Below are 17,203 nucleotides of genomic sequence, written 5' to 3' on the forward strand. Positions count from 1 at the left end.
TTTGGAGTTTGCAAGTGTTTTGGAGTTTGCATGTGTTTTGGAGTTTGTACGTGCTTTGTCTCTAGGGGCCACTGTACATAAGACAGTTCCAGCTGTGGTGTTTGCACTCTTGTGGGAGGCATCATGGAGAGAACTGTGGTGCAAATCGCTCTCTTTGGGCTGCTGCTGGCTTTGGCCTCTACACTGCCAAACAAGGTAAGGTTATAATACATAAAAGGGATACAGCATCACTTCAAGAGAACAGAATCTTTCTGTCTTCATCTTACCAATGCCACTGATGTTTCAGTTTAACAGATCTCTCAAAGATATCTGAGATGACTCTCATTTTGTCTCTGTGTTTCTTAACATCTTTTTGTTAACTGAACACTGAGCTCTTGAAGATTCCCTTGATTCTCTGTCGTCTGTGTTATTTAATGCTTTTCATATGCGTCACATGTGAATGCATGTGTGTGGTCTTGTATTAGAAATGTTGTGAAGAGTTTACATATTAATACTAGCAGTCACACTTCAAATTAGAAATGAAACTAACATACAGATTGGGGTTATAATTGTTTTGTTTAGTGTTAGATTAAGGCAAAATTGGATCTGTTCCATTAAGTTAATTATTCTCGTCCATTTTTTTAAAAAACATGTAATGTTAGTTGTTCTGTTTACACGGTCAGAGTCTAGGAGATCAACCCCCCTTCTCATGTGACAAACTGTCATTCCCTGAGTGCGAGGAGTGTGAGAAAAAATGCAGACATACAGAGACTAACAAGATGAATGGAACAAAAGGAAAACAATGGGGTCCAAAAACAGTTTTCATCTTTGCCCAGCCACGGGCCAAGACAGGGGGGTCATGGCAATTCCAGGGAGTTGCCTAGGCCAGGGGGGAACTAAACGTGAGCTGTTTTAGGCTATTGCAAAAATACAAAACTAAAGCATAAAGTGAAAAAGGAAGCTGAAAATAAATAAATAAATGCATAAATATATATATATACACATATATGTATATGCATACATACATACATACATACATACATACATACAGTGGGATGCAAAAGTTTGGGCAACCTTGTTAATAGTCATTATTTTCCTGTATAAATCATTGGTTGTTACAATAAAAAATGTCAGTTAAGTATATCATATAGGAGACACAAACAAAAAGAATGTAAAAAGTGAATGTAAACATTAAACATACCAGGGATTAAACAGATAATTCAAAAAAGAAAACCTCAAAGTCCAAAAAACTCAAAACACCTGGCAATGAACCAGTGAAATCAGCCAATGACATGCAGAGATGTTTGAAGGAGCGGGTGCTCAAACACTGGTCAGTCAATGAGAATTGTTAAAACTGTCAGGTTTTTTTTGTTTGTTTTTTTTTTTTTGCTCAGGATGACTGGGACGTCTACAGCTTCCACATCAACTCCACAGTGACAAGTCGTTATGCCACCACTGTCATCACAAGTCGTGTGGCCAATCGTATGAACGAGTCAAAGGAAATTGAATTTCATGTTCAGATTCCCAAGAATGCCTTCATCAGTAAATTTCAAATGTGTGTGAATTTAAAATAATGTGTAACCATCCAGAGACTTTTGCAAATAAAGAATTCTACAATAAAAAACAAATGACAGGATACTCAGTAGTGTGTGCATTTACACAAGGGCTTTTCTTGGTCCTCTTCAGGTTTATCGATGGCCAGGTTTATGATGGTGTTGTGAAAGCTAAGGAGCAAGCTCAGCAGCAGTACACTGAAGCTGTGTCCCGTGGTGAAAGTGCTGGACTTGTCAGGTATTAACTAAATGATAAGTATTGTACAAATACACTGAGTGTTCTTTTGGATAAAGAAAAAGAAAATATTTCTGTCATTCAAAACTAGTTTGGTCTGTTCTTGTGTTTTCTCTTCTTTCTTCATTTCTCTAAAGTGATGTTAATGCGAATGAAAATAGGAAAATATAATTAGAGTTAACCTTATTCCCTGCTCAGGTTCAAACTACAGCCATAATTACAAATAAGTGAAATGGTTATTGTTTCTGCTTTAGTTCTGTAGGAAGGACTCTGGAGGAATTTAAGACCTCTGTAAATGTGGCTGCTCACAAAAAGGTCACTTTTGAACTCACATATGAGGAACTGATGAAACGCACACATGGCAAGTACGAGCTGCAAATTCATGCTCGACCCATGCAGCCTGTCAGAGACTTCAAGGTGACTGTCTTATTGCTATCTGTTCATTAATTATTTTGGAAAACAATGCTGAAAAAACAGCACACATGATGAGATCTTTTGATTTGTTTTATTTTACTTAATACCAGGTGGATGTGTACATTCACGAGGAAGCCGGCATCAGTTTCATCAATGTGAAAGGAGGCCTGAGCACCAAAGACCTCGCTAATGCCATTACTAAAACACATGCAGATAAACAGGTACAGAATTTTTTTAGTTCTCAAACAGTAAAAAACTTGAGTTTTCTTACAACAGACAGTTTGAAATAATTTTGGTCACACAACATAGAACTGAACATATGATTGCTGAAAATTCTCATACACATGTGGAGGTGCTCATTGATGATTAGCTTGATTATGTTCACTTTGGACAAAACTACCTTGCTTTGTGTGTGGAGCCAAACATGGTCAATATACATAAGACTACGTTCCTTAAACCTGAAAAAGTGTCATGGTCCTGCGGCCATGACTCAGGGACTTTGTGTTTGTGTTCCTTATTGTTATTATTCTTGGGCTGTTTTGGGATGGTTTGTGTTTTGGGATTTTAGATACTGGGTTTTGGGTTTGTGCTCCCTCTATTGGTCCCTGGTGTTAGTGTTCCCCTGTCTCGTCAGGTTAATCAGGTCCAGCTGTGTCTCCCACCTGTGTGTGATTTCCCAGTGTCTCTCTGTGTATTTATAGTGTGTGTTTGCCTCTGCTCCTCGTCGCGTCGTCTGTGTTCATCCTCTGTGTTCCTACCTGGTGTAATCCTCTGCGTGTTCTCCCTGCTGTTCTCCCTTCATGTTCAGGTTTGCCACTCCTCTGTGTAGTTTATCCCAGTTTAGTTTCGTCCTTAGTTCTGTTTGCCATCTCCACTTTGTGTTTTGTTATTAACAATAAATCACCCTCACACCTGAATAAGTGCTGCGTTTTGGGTCCTCCTTCCACTCTCCACACGGCCGCTGCCCCGGACCGTGACAAAAAGTTGTCTTAGGAACCATTTGTATCCAGAAATTGGAAAGGTCAGTTCTTACAAACTGCTTCAGGCAGCTTGTAATTGCCCAAGATGTGTTGGTACCCCACAGTCCAGTGTTTACCACCTATTATACACAGAGTTGATTGGCGGAGTGGTATTAACTCACATTCAATTGGCCAGTGTGTTTTCATCTGGACCATGGTCCGCCTGTTAGTGACCTCTGGTTTAAGGTTTTGGTCCTTGAACACATCTCATTTCATTTTCTTCTAAAGGTTGGGCTTCTCCAACACTCTTTGTATGTAAAGTAATGTGTTAATTTGTGATAAATTACTAATTCTGACAATGTTTCATTTAAAAATTTGACCAAACAAAATATCAGACCAAAACGGAAAACAGAAAATAAAATCACTGACATCTCTCTCTTCCAAGTTTCTAAACACTGTGATTCACTCTGTTTCCAGGCGTGGGTGTATTTCTATCCAACAGTCGACCAACAGAAAATGTGTGACAGCTGTGGAGATCAGGGTATGAATGGAGATTTGGTTATTGTTTATGACGTTAACAGGGATAATGGACTGGGACACATCAAGGTAAACCCTGGTCTTTTAGCAACAAAAACTGTATGACTTTGACCCAAAAGCCTCTTGAATAATCCTATAACCAATCAAGTTGTTTTTTGTTTTTTGTTTAAACAACTCCACCTTAGAAATCTGACGGATACTTTGTTCATCATTTTGCTCCATCTGATCTTCCTCGGATACCAAAAAATGTCGTCTTTGTTATTGATCAAAGTGGCTCAATGGGGGGCAGAAAAATTGAGCAGGTAAAGTATTTGAAGGGTCAGTTTCTGATATTATTTTATTTATACTTTTTTTCTTTTTTTTAAATTTAAACTAACAAATATGTGTGTAAATAATGTTTTCTTAACCAGACTAGGACCGCATTAATCCACATTCTGAATGATCTGGCAGAAGATGATCACTTTGGTCTGATCACTTTTGATGACAGAATTTCTTACTGGAAGCGAGAACTCGTTCAGGCCAACAGCAAAAACCTGGAAAGTGCCAAAAACTTTGCACGCAATATTCAACACAGAGGATGTGAGATTTTGTACTGAATACATATTTTGAAATATAAACATTTGGCCAATGAATGGTGTACTGAGACTTTGTTGTTGTTGCATTTCAGCCACAGACATAAATAAAGCAGTGGTGCAAGGAGCACGTATGCTGAATGCACATAACAGAGAAGGTTCAGCATCTATCCTTATACTTCTCACAGATGGAGACCCAACCTCAGGTTATAATAAAGCACATCTGTAAACAAATGTACACAAATATTTCATGAAATTGAGGTGTTTGTGACCTTATTGTGAATAACTGTCCTGATTTATTATGAATTATGAGACTACATTGTTTCTGAGCTGAACTGGGTATGTCTCGTCTCTTTTCAGGGGTGACAAATCTGGAGAAAATCCAGTCAAATGTAAGACAAGCTATTGCAGGCAAATTCCCACTGTACTGTCTTGGTTTTGGTTTTGATGTTAATTTTAATTTCCTTGAGAAAATGTCGCTGCAAAATAACGGTGTGGCACGGCGGATATATGAAGACTCTGATGCTGATTTACAGCTGAAGGTATTTAAATTATAGATACTCTTCTTTTATGTGAGTTGAAACCTCCGAGAATAGAAAGAAGAAAAAAAAAAGCATGATTTGTATCACTTCCACACTGTATGTCAACAGGGTTTCTATGAAGAGGTGGCCACACCTCTACTGACAGATGTGACAATGATCTATGTGGGTGGGACCAATCTAACCCAGACTAACTTCAGTCAGTATTATAATGGTTCTGAGATTGTGGTGGCCGGACAGATCACAGATAATAACATTGAAACCTTCACCCCTCAAGTTGTGGCCATTTCGGTAAGGATAAATCCACAGGAGTCATCAGGAGTACTCTTCTTAATCCATTTTCTATGTCAACTGACATTACATTGCATTTAAATTGTTACAGAGTAATAGAAGAATAACATTCTCTAATCCAAATGAAAGTGTGGAATCGACTGGATCAGTGTCTGATGACCATATCCAGAGGGTTTGGGCATACCTCACAGTTAAACAGCTTCTAGACAAAGAGTGAGTATAATACTGTATATGTTATCTTTCCTCATGTGATCATTTCAAAACTTTAACTTTCGAAAATATGGCAGCATAAATTTCATTTATTAATTGTTGAAGGCACAGCAAATTGAACACATTTAAAAAAAGTGAAGAATTTCACTGAGCTTGAAATAACATCTTTAAATGTTAAAAAAATATACATATATACACTCAACAAAAATATAAACGCAACACCTTTGTTACTGCTCCCATTCCCCATCCATGGGATGGACGTAGAGACCTAAAATTCATTCCAGATACACAATATAACCATCCCTCCCAAACAGTGGTCACAAATCAGTCCAAATGTGTGGTAGTGGGCACATCTGCTATATTGAGATAATCCATCCCACCTCACAGGTGTGCCACATCAGGATGCTGATCTGACATCATGAGTAGTGCACAGGTGTACCTCAGACTGCCCACAACAAAAGGCCACCCTGGAATGTGCAGTTTTGTCTCACAGCAAAATGCCACAGATGCCACAAGCAATGAGGGAGCGTGCAATTGGCATGCTGACAGCAGGAATGTCAACCAGATCTGTCGCCCGTGCATTGAATGTTCATTTCTCAACCATAAGCCGTCTCCACAGGCGTTTCAGAGAATATGGCAGCACATCCAACCGGCCTCACAACCGCAGACCTCGTGTAACCACACCAGCCCAGGACCTCCACATCCAGCAGCTTCACCTCCAAGATCGTCTGAGACCAGCCACCCAGACAGCTGCTGGAACAATTGGTTTGCACAACCAAACAATTTCTGCACAAACTGTCAGAAACCGTCTCAGGGACGCTCAACTGCATGCCTGTCGTCCTCATCGGGGTCTTGACCTGACTCCAGCTCGTCGCCATAACAGACTTGTGTGGGCAAATGCTCACATTCGATGGCGTCTGGCACGTTGGAGAGGTGTGCGCTTCACGGATGAATCATGGTTCACATTGTTCAGGGCAGATGGCAGCTGAGAATGTCCCAGTTCTTGGATGGCCAACATACTCACCGGACATGTCACCCATTGAGCATGTTCGGGATGTGCTTGACCGGCGTATACGACAGCGTGTACCAGTTCCCACGAATATCCAACAACCTCGCACAGCCATTGAAGTGGAGTGGACCAACATTCCACAGGCCACAATTGACAATCTGATAGACTCCATGCGACGATGTGTTGCACTGCATGAGGCAAATGGTGGTCACACCAGATACTGACCGGTTCTGGGTCCCCAGACCCCCAATAGCGCAAAAAACTGCACATTCCAGGGTGGCCTTTTGTTGTGGGCAGTCTGAGGTACACCTGTGCACTACTCATGATGTCAGATCAGCATCCTGATGTGGCACACCTGTGAGGTGGGATGGATTATCTCAATATAGCAGATGTGCCCACTACCACACATTTGGACTGATTTGTGACCACTGTTTGGGAGGGATGGTTATATTGTGTATCTGGAATGAATTTTAGGTCTCTACGTCCATCCCATGGGGAATGGGAGCAGTAACAAAGGTGTTGCGTTTATATTTTTGTTGAGTGTACATATATACATATCACCTGCGGGCAGTCTATCCTTCAAGGTTGGGTCCTCTACTAGAGGGAGCTTGAGGGTCCTGCGAAGTATCTTATCTGCTCCTAGGACTACACTCTTCTGGACAGAGACCTCCGATGTTGTTCCTGGGATCTGATGGAGCCACTCGCCTTGCTTGGGAGTCACCGCACCTAGTGCTCCGATTACCACTGGGAATACTGTTACCTTCACCCTCCACATCTGCTTGAGCTCCTCTCTGAGACCTTGGTATTTTTCAAGCGTCTCATGTTTATTCGTCCTGATGTTGCTGTCAATCGGAACTGCTACATCTATCACTACCGCCATCTTCTTCTGTTTGAAGAACCACTACTATGTCTACCACCACTATGTCCGTTTGGTTAGCCACCACCATTTTGTCCATCTGTATCTGGAAGTCCCACAGGATCTTAGCTCGGTCATTCTCCAACACACTTGGGGGGCGTCTCCCATTTTGACCTCGGGACCTCTAGGCCATATTCTGCACAGATATTTCTGTATACTATGCCGGCCACTTGGTTATGGCGTTCCATGTATGCCCTGCCTGCTAGTATCTTGCACCCTGCTGTTATGTGCTAGATTGTCTCAGGGGCATCTTTACACAGCCTGTACCTGGGGTCTTTCCTGGTGTGATAGACCCCAGCCTCTATGGATCCTGTGGTCAGAGCTTGTTCCTGTGCTGCCATGATTAGTGCCTCTGTGCTGTCTTTCAGTCCAGCTTTGTCCAGCCACTGATAGGATTTCTGGTTGTTAGCCACCTCCTCTATCTGCCAGTGGTACATACTGTGCAGGATCCTATCCTTCCATGATGGTTCGTGCTCTTCTTCCTCTTTCTTGGGTTTCTGCTGCCTGATGTATTCACTGAGCATGCGGTCAGTTGGGGCCATCTTCCTGATGTAGCAATGGCGCTGTCACTTGGTGTTCACTCTCTCTGCGGTAGAGTATCACTTCCTGTTGCTGTTCCAACACACCGTGGTGTGTTTGAGTAGCTTATCTGGATAGCAATTTAATTAAAACTTTTAGATTACCTAATTTATAACCTCCCTAATTTATTGCCAAAGTATTCACTCACTGTGTCTTTGCTGTTTCGCTAGCTTAGCTTAGCTTATAGCTGACTCGCTAGCAGCATGGCCTCTTCACCTGTCCCTCCTGCACTTTCCTGCTCATTGTGTCAGATGTTTAGTTACTCCTCACCCTCCTTTATCAGTAATGATACCTGTAATAAATGTAGCCTATTTGCAGCTCTGGAGGCTAGGATTACTGAATTGGAGACTTGGCTTCACACTCTTGATACACCCATAGGTAGCCAGGCCCCTGTAGCCGGTGCAGCTGAAGGTAGCGCAGGCCCCGCTAGCTGTCCCCCGGCAGGCCCCGAGCAACAGGGGAATGGGACGGCTAGGTGACGGTGAGGAGGAAACAAAAGCCCCAGGTACATCACCAACCTGTTCATGTGTCTAACCGTTTTTCCGCACTCTGCGACACACCCGCCGGGGATCAAACTGTGGTAATTGGCGATTCTGTTCTGAGACATGTGAAGCTGACACTAGCAATCATAGTCAGTTGTCTTCCAGGGGCCAAAGCAGGCGACACTGAGGGAAATTTAAAACTGCTGGCTAAGGGTAAATGTAAATTCAGTAAAATTATAATTCATGTCGGCAGTTATGGCACCCGGTTACATCAATCGAAGGTCACTAAAATCATTGAATCCGTGTATAACTTTGCCAAAACAATGTCTCTGTAGTTTTCTCTGGTCCCCTTCCCAATCAGACCTAGGAGTGACATATTTAGCCACATGTTCTCCTTAAATTGCTGTCTGTCGGAGTGGTGTCGAAAAAACGATGTAGGCTTCATAGATAGTGGCATCCATCCCACTTTCGATGGAGCAGCTCTCATTTCTAGAAATTTGACCAAATTTATTAAACCCCCCAAAATGTGACTACCCAGAGGCAGAGTTGCAGTCTTACACTTCTCTCTGCAGCTTCTCGCCTCCTGTTATTCCCCCAAAACCCCCATCTCCGTATAGACTGTGTCAGCTCCCAAACAGACAAAAACAAACTAAAAACCAGCAAAAAATAACTTAAACATAAAAAAATCACAAATAAAGAACAATACAGGATCCACATCTGAACCAAAGACTAAAACAGTGAAATGTGTATTATTAAACATTAGGTCTCTCTCTTCTTATGAAGCGCCTTGAGGCGACTTATGTTGTGATTTGGCGCTATATAAATAAAATTGAATTGAAATTGAATTGAATTGAATCTTCCAAGTCTCTGTTAGTACATGAGTTAATAAGTGATCAGCAAATCGATTTACTCTGCCTTACAGAAACTGTCATAGTACTGGGTCGGTAACCCAGCGCTTTAAGTTTATTATTATCATTTTCCAATTTATTATCATGATTATTATTGTTTGAGTTCTACGTGTTATATTCGGTCTGCGTCTGTATCTGTCTGTCTATGGTGTCACCCCGTCTGTTTGAGAATCTGTCTGTTTAGTTCAATGTCTTGTCTGGTTCCATGTGTCTGAGATTCCTGTTTCATTGTGAAGGTCTGTGTCGTATGTGAGTGTGCTCATTTTACGTTTCCCCTGTCTCGTCAGCTGTGATTTCTCACCGGTGTGTTTCCCTCCTGTCTCTCATCCCTTGATTACTGCCATCTGTGTATTTAAGCCCTGTGTTTCTCTGTGTCAGTGTCGCGTCATACCCTCAACTTGCTGTGTGTTTGTAATGTCCTGTCTTCCAGCACCTCGGTTTAGAGTTTTGTTTTTGTAAAGTTTTATTCCGTGAATCATTCCTCCAGCAATAAAGCTGCGTTTTCAGTTTATTCCCATCTCCAAGAGTCCTGCAATTTTGGGTCCACCACTTCTGCTTGCCTGCCACACAGCCAACCATGACAGAACGACGCGACCAGTACATGGACCCAGCGGACTCATCCCGGGAACGCGATCTCGCCCACGTCATGGCCCTAATGAAGCGGATTTCCTACACAAAGGATACTAAGGTGATGGCGATCGGATTAAACGCTATCGGAACAATCCTTGAAGGGAATCCACATCTCTGCCAACTCAAGGGATTCATGAGCTTAATTGACGAGATGCACGAAGCCCAGGAGGTTCTTCAGGCTCGGGAGCTAGCGGCCTTTGCTCGTTCGCAGTACTCCACTTCGAGGCCTCCGCAGCAACAGCAGCAGCAGACGGTTCTTTGAACTGCCACCTCAAGAGACTGTTCAGTGTGCGCCCGAATGTTTCGTTTCTTGGGCTACTGACACTCATTTGAAGACTTCAAGTGGTAATGTTGTAGATATTGACACAATCTCCAGGGCCTCCCCAGAGTCTGCGTGTCCTCCCTCAGCAGAGTCTGGACCGCTAGAGGCTGAAGAGCCAGCATTTCCCGAGTCTTTTAAAAACTCCACTGAGGTAGTGCAGTCAGCTGCCCAGCAGTCATCACACTTCGCAGTCCAGCAGCCCTCAATTCGCTTAGCTGCCCAGCCAGAAGCTCACTTAGCTGCCCAGCGGTCCCCAGTTCAGTCCTCTGCAGCTCAGTCTCCTCCTGTTCTCCAGTCACTCGCAGCTCAGTCGACCTCAGTGCACTCTCTTGTATTTCCAGCGCCTCAGCCTTTAGCACGGCCTGCACCTCAGCCGCCAGTTCCACCCACTCGTTTTCAGGAGGATGCCCCCACACAGACTTTCGTTGCTCCTCAAGACCTGGCTAAATTTGAGACTTTTACTCTCTCCGGGGCCTCCCCAGAGGTTAGATATCAGCATTCAGTTAATTCTGGATCCCTGGACATAAAGAAGCCAGCGCAACCTGTTTCGTCCCTGCCAGAGGCCCGCGTGCCTGCTGGTTCTGTTCTGCTCCTGCCAGAGGCCTGCGGGCCTACTGGTTCTATTTTGCTCCTGCCAGAGGCGGAGCAAAATACTAACTATCTGTTTAGTTCAATGTCTTGTCTGGTTCCATGTGTCTGAGTTTCCTGTTTTATTGTGAAGGTCTGTGTCGTATGTGAGTGTGCTCAGTTTACGTTTCCCCTGTCTCGTCAGCTGTGATTTCTCCCAGGTGTGTTCCCCTCCTGTCTCTCATCCCTTGATTACTGCCCTCTGTGTATTTAAGCCCTGTGTTTCTCTGTGTCAGTGTCGCGTCGTACTCTCAACTTGCTGCGTGTTTGTAATGTCCTGTCCTCCAGCACCTCGGTTTAGAGTTTTGTTTTTGTAAGTTTTATTTCGTGAATCATTCCTCCAGCAATAAAGCTACGTTTTCAGTTTATTCCCATCTCCAAGAGTCCTGCAATTTTGGGTCCACCACTTCTGCTTGCCTGCCACACAGCCAACCATGACAGAAACCTCGTTACAGCAGGATGATTGTGTTAGATTAAATGAATCAACACCCCCGAATCATTCTAACTATCAGAAACCTCGAAGACCAGGCCGAGGGGGCGGTGTGGCAGCAATTTTTCACACCAGCCTATTAATCAACCAAAGACCCAGACTGACTTTTAATTAATTTGAAAGCTTGATGCATAGCCTTATCTACCCTAGCTGTAAAACTCAAAAACCAGTCTTATTTGTGATCATCTATCGTCCACCTGGGCTTTACACAGAGTTTCTGTCTTATTTCTCAGACTTTTTATCTGATTTAGTGCTCAGCTCAGATAAAATAATTATTGTGGGTGATTTTAACATCCATGTAGATGCTAAAAATGACAGCCTCAACACAGCATTTAATCTGTTATCAGACTCAGTTGGCTTCTCTCAAAATGTAGAAGAACCCACCCACCACTTTAACCAGACTCTAGATCTTGTGTTAACATATGGGATAGAAACTGAACATTTTACAGTGTTTCCTGAAAACCCTCTCTTGTCTGATCATTTCCTGATTCCTCGCTCCAAAACTCCACACACGCTGCCACACCTGGACAGGTCCCGTGATTTGGTCCAGAAGAGGGATATCTACACACAGAAGTTAACGTTAGTGCCACAGCAAAATACACACAGGGGATTCTTTTGAAAATGCCGAGAGCGCGAACTCAGGAGGTTCAACATTCCAGTGGTGAGCTGCTCTGTGCCACTGCCTTAAATAGCAGCTGGGGAAATCAGCCAGATCAGCAGCAGGTGGACACAATCACACAGGTGCGTGGGCCAAGAGCGAGAGCCCATAACGAGCTCCACCCAGGCAGAGAGGAGGAGGAGAGACAAAGAAAACAAAAACGAACAACAACAACAAAACCTGTAGCCAGCGTGGGCCAACCAGTGAGACACGGGGACCGTGACACTAACTTTCTGCTTCTTAATTCAGATAAAACTGAGGTTATTGTATTCTGCCCCGAAAATCTTAGAAATATGGTATCTAACCAGATTCTCACCCTGGATGGCATTACTTTGGCCTCCAGTAACACTGTGAGGAAAGTCACTTGATGTTACTTGATGGTGACTTGTGCTATGGGCTTGAAGTTGGCCTCTAGTGTTGTACACCACATCCCCATTGAGTTCCTGATGATTTATAGCTCTTAGGGTCCTGTTGATCTTGTATAGTTCTAGTCATTCCAGGATCCAGCTGTGGGGCATCGAGTCACAGGCCTTCTTGTAATCTTGTAATCATGTCGGGGCCTGGTGCTGTCCAACTCTTCATACTGGAGACCCTTTCTTGGATATCTGCCACTGTGATTGTTACTGGTCCCAGTTCAGGGAGGTTGCTGTGGTTGCTCTTAGATCCACTAGCCAACTAGACAGTGAGCATTGCTGTTATAGGTTGCATCCTTCTCCCATATTTCAGTATTTCAGTATTGCACAGTCTCCAGTGTTACGGCCCTAGCAGGGCCTCCTCCTGAAGGTGCCTGTGTGGGCGTGTCCTTCAATCGCTTCTGCCTGAGGTGCCACCTTTTCTCCTTTACACAGCTGACTCACATCAGTAATTAAAGGGATTTAAGCCCAGGTACAGGTGAGCTCTGGGCCAGAGTGCCATGTGAATGATTACAGCTAGTGAGCTGGGTGTTTGCAGCTAGTGAGCTGTGTTTTTCCAATTTGCAGCTAGTGAGCTGTGTTTTTCCAATTTGCAGCTAGTGAGCTGTGTTTTTCCAATTTGCAGCTAGTGAGCTGTGTTTTTCCAGTTTGCAGCTAGTGAGCTGCTCTCTCTTTTTGACTTATGTTTTTACTTTATTGACCAATGCTTGAGTTTTGTTTGTTTCCTTAAATGGTGATAGTGGCTTGTCAGTCTCTTTTAGTTGAGCTATTTTAATAAAACTCTTTAATTTAACCCTTTTGCCTCCTTGACTCCTTTTTCTGACCCGGACACACCGCCTAGACCACTCAGGGGAACATAACAAGTGGGGGGCTCTTCCAGGATATTTGAAAAGGGAGCTTCAAGTTGGATTTGGTTTTTGATTATCTTGCTTTGTCACCTTTTGACACAATTAGCAACCACACAGGCTTGTGACAGAAGAAACACAGTTTAGGCCTAGATCTTAAAACCGTAACTGCATTTGCCTTGTTAGCTGGCCCACTCTTACTTAACACCGTAACACCAGCCTTGGTGTTGCTGTTCTCATATTGTTGCACTGCCACTGAGAGTACCCTTTGGCTGGTTCTGTCGAGAACAGCTGGTTTATTCTCCTGCCTTCTATGTCTCTGGTGTATGTCTTCAAGCAGATGGCCAAGGCTGTGAGTCTTTGCTTGGCAGTCTCCAAGGCCTCAGGTATGGACAGCTTGCTGTACTTCTTAGGCACCTTCTTCATTGCACCTTATGGCAGATCCGATAGTTGGCTAACCTCCGTCCATGCTACCTTGATCTTGACTTCTAATCTCCTTCACTATGGAGGGTACCTCTCCTTGTGGCTGTTCAACTTATAGCCAAGCATCTCACTGATCACTGCTGCCGTAGTGTAAGTCAGGTGGTTAGTCTTAGTAATGGTTGCGGTAGGTATTGTCCATAGCACTGCACTTGCACAATCTAGTAGATGTTCTAAGGGTACTTCACGTAGTGTTGGTAACCGACTATGGAGGATTCAGGTTTCCAGCTTTGCCATGATCCTATCTTTCTGGTCAGTTGCCCTCACACTGAACGATACCGTCTTGTTCCAGTAGAACACTTTTCACCAGGGTGCCCTAATTCCTGAACACCTGACATTGACCTTGTTAATCCAGGCAATGTCCAAACCAGTATGGCTTTATATTTATCTCTCTCATTCATATCTGTGGTAGACTTGGTTAGCATGGTGGTCTAGCCTAAGATCGATACTGGATACAAACAAACCCTCAGCCAACTGAGTGTTAATTTTGTAAAAAAACAACAACAACAACAACAACCACATGTTAACGATCTATAATGAAAGCCAAAGCAGCACCAATGAGTTCAAAACAATCCCTGAACCCATTGGTGCCACAACTGTTCTGATATCAGTTCTCCAGTTTATCTTGCAGCAGATAGGTAAAATAGATCAAATAATATACTATGTTTTTAATGAGCATTATCTTTCAGGATTCTGAAAGATGTGTCCCATACAGCAGTGACAGCAGTAAAGACTAGCTGGGGATATTTTCAAATTCAATTGATCAATTAAAAAACAAATGATTTAATCATATTCCACTTGTAAGTCAACCATCATATTTATTTAATATATTGTGACACAGACTTCAGTTATCTGGACCGGAGAAAGAGAAAGTAAAGAAGGAGGCTTTGGAGCTGTCACTGAAGTACAGTTTTGTGACTCCTCTCACATCTATGGTGGTCACAAAGCCTCCAGGAGAGAACACAGATGTGCTTCATAAACCAAAGGAAGGTGAAACACCACAGAGATGGCAGCCCCGTGTAGATCACTCCTTTTCAAGACAATATTTGGCTCCTAGTAGTCGCCGTTCATCTGGTGAGTATCACAAACACAAAAAGACTGAAATAAATGAAATGCCTCATAATCTCTACTTTTAGCCCCCAGACTAATGTCATTGTCAAGTTAAGGGGAAAAAAAAACATATGCATCAAACTGCCATGCCCTGACTATCATCTTGTCTTTATTTTTATTTAGCACATACCTTAAACATTTAAAGCTGTAAGCTAATGATAGTTATATAAGAGCAGATGCATGCTGGTGCAATAAGCTGTACGTTTTATGTCCAATGGATGTATGATCTGATTAGTTGACTAATCGAAAAAATAATTGGTGACTAGTCGATTATCAAAATAATCGTTTGTGGCAGCCCTAGTCCTCTCCAGGTTCCTCCCACAGTCCAAGGACATGCAGTTGGCAGGGTTGGATTAACTGATTATTTTAAACTTAAACTGTCCATAGGTGTGAATGTCAGTGTGAATGGTTGTCTGCCTCTCTGTTTCCCTTTCATAAAACAGCCACCCTTCCACTGGGGCCATTTCTGATCAGGCTTAGAACCTTAGAACCTCTAAGGATACTTCTAAATTGAAGACCTTTCAGAATGTTTTTATTTATTTTTTTCAGTTTATTAATGGGATAATGTACCTGTAATACTATCGGAGACTATGGTAAATTTTTACAACTACCTGCAAAAGGCTAATGGGGTAGGTTCTCAGTCAATCCAGGTCATGGTAGTCTAAGGAGCTTGGAATCTAAGTTAATGGACTTCTTTAAGTTTCTTGAAGATGTTTCACCTCTCATCTGAGAAACGTATTGAGTTCTAGAACCAAATGAGAATTTTCACCAAGCATGACATCCCAGTCCACTTCAGACCCAGCCACACCTCTACATCACAGAATCCAAACAGCCATACTATAAACACATGACATAGAAGAGCCATCTTGATGGGACAAGACTTGGCTGTACAACTGGATCTAAAGGTCAAAGGTCACTCTGTCAAGGATGGCAATGTTCACATTTTGGAAACAGAAGACAGATAATCTGAAAGAGGAGTAAAAGAAGCTATTTATGTCTACTGTGAATGACCATCTTTGAACAGAGGGGGTTGCTTACAACACCAACTGTCTGCCACCTACAAACCAGCTTTGAGATCCCTTCCCAGCTCACCCCCCACTTACATCTAGCATCAGGTGAAGCAAGGTCCCACAGTGGTTTAACCCAAAAACCTCTTGTGATAATGACCCATGCCTTTTTCACACTTTGGCTCATGTGATGAGTCACATGATTAATAGTCCTCTTAAGGGACCTCCACTAGGGTATAAATGCAACCAGGAGATGACGGACTAGAGCAGCGCAGATACTGAAGGACCCGTCCCATCCTGGCAACAAACTGTTCCAACTTCTGCAATCCGGTAGAAGTCCGATTGTCTATTCTTATTTAAGTCACGTAATGTACAGAATTCACCTGAAAAAGGATTCTCTGGTCGAGGTACAGTGCTTAACAAATGTAATAGACCATCACCTGATGCAAGGTTCATGTAATTGCTACCATAAAATTAACAGTATTGGTAACTACCAAAACAAATCTGTTTAATGGAATAATTAATACACCAGTATGTGCAAGCTATTTAATTAAAATCATATTGTCAATGCTAAAATATAATCATTAATATTATCCCTGAATTTTCAAATGTACTCTTACAAAAACATACAAAAGTATATAATAAAAACAGATATTTCCTTCTTATATGTTACTGTTTATTTTTAGTCATGCAACAGCACACCCCCAGAGGAGAGAGAGGAGAGATTGGACATCCTGGAGCAGGTGAAGTGCTTAACAAATTTATTAGATCACCCAATGCAAGGTTTATGTAACTGCTGCTTTAGATTAACAGTATTGGTAATTACCCAAAAAACCTGTGTGCACAGTTTTAATGCGTAATTTTACTGGGTTTCCTAACATCTGTTCTTCTAGTGAAGCATTCAAAGCTTTTATATGAATTCATATGTACTATCAGGTTTTGCATTTGTGGGGTAATAGAATAGAATACAATGCTTTTTATTGTCACTGTACACATGCACAATGAGATACAGAGCATCTCCTTCTCAGTGCAGACATGTAGGAAAAGAAATGGGGAGGGGGGCACCGTTTTGCAGCACTATATACATATGAACAGTATTAAATTAATTAAATATTACACAGTAGTGATGGTAAAGAGTGTAGTCTGGGTGTAGAGGGTAGTCCTTGGATTGGGAGGTGGTATTGTATTGTCAGTGCAGCATGGTTATGGCTTTTTGGAAGAAACTATTTACGCTGCATCTGTAGTGTTTCCCTGAGTGAAGCAGGTTGAACAGGTCAAAACCAGTGTAGGAGCTGTCTTTGATAATGTTTGTCAACAACATTTCTAACAAGTTGAAGTGCAAAAATTAGAATTTATGTACAAACTATGTTTACAGACTGACACTGAGTTGTGAGACTCAATATATACATGTCTTTATTTATTTATTTAAAGCAGTGGT

At 42.5% G+C, this 17,203-nt stretch overlaps 1 protein-coding gene across 1 annotated transcript; it reads left to right on the forward strand.

Moving 5' to 3' along the window:
- Positions 1–123: 123 nt before the first annotated feature.
- On the forward strand, positions 124–16,508 carry LOC102194859 (inter-alpha-trypsin inhibitor heavy chain H3-like; the record flags this gene model as incomplete). Its single annotated transcript, XM_005741517.1, has 14 exons — positions 124–195; positions 1,374–1,534; positions 1,666–1,770; positions 2,022–2,184; positions 2,292–2,402; positions 3,618–3,746; positions 3,863–3,979; positions 4,088–4,256; positions 4,345–4,455; positions 4,610–4,791; positions 4,900–5,079; positions 5,171–5,292; positions 14,490–14,722; positions 16,452–16,508. Coding segments are annotated over exons 1-14 (1,912 nt in total), but the record flags the coding sequence as incomplete, so codon positions are not given.
- Positions 16,509–17,203: the final 695 nt, after the last annotated feature.

Source organism: Pundamilia nyererei, unplaced genomic scaffold (genome assembly GCF_000239375.1).
Source record: "Pundamilia nyererei isolate P.nyererei 1_Seehausen unplaced genomic scaffold, PunNye1.0 scaffold00110, whole genome shotgun sequence".
In the NCBI taxonomy this organism is placed as follows: domain Eukaryota; kingdom Metazoa; phylum Chordata; class Actinopteri; order Cichliformes; family Cichlidae; genus Pundamilia; species Pundamilia nyererei.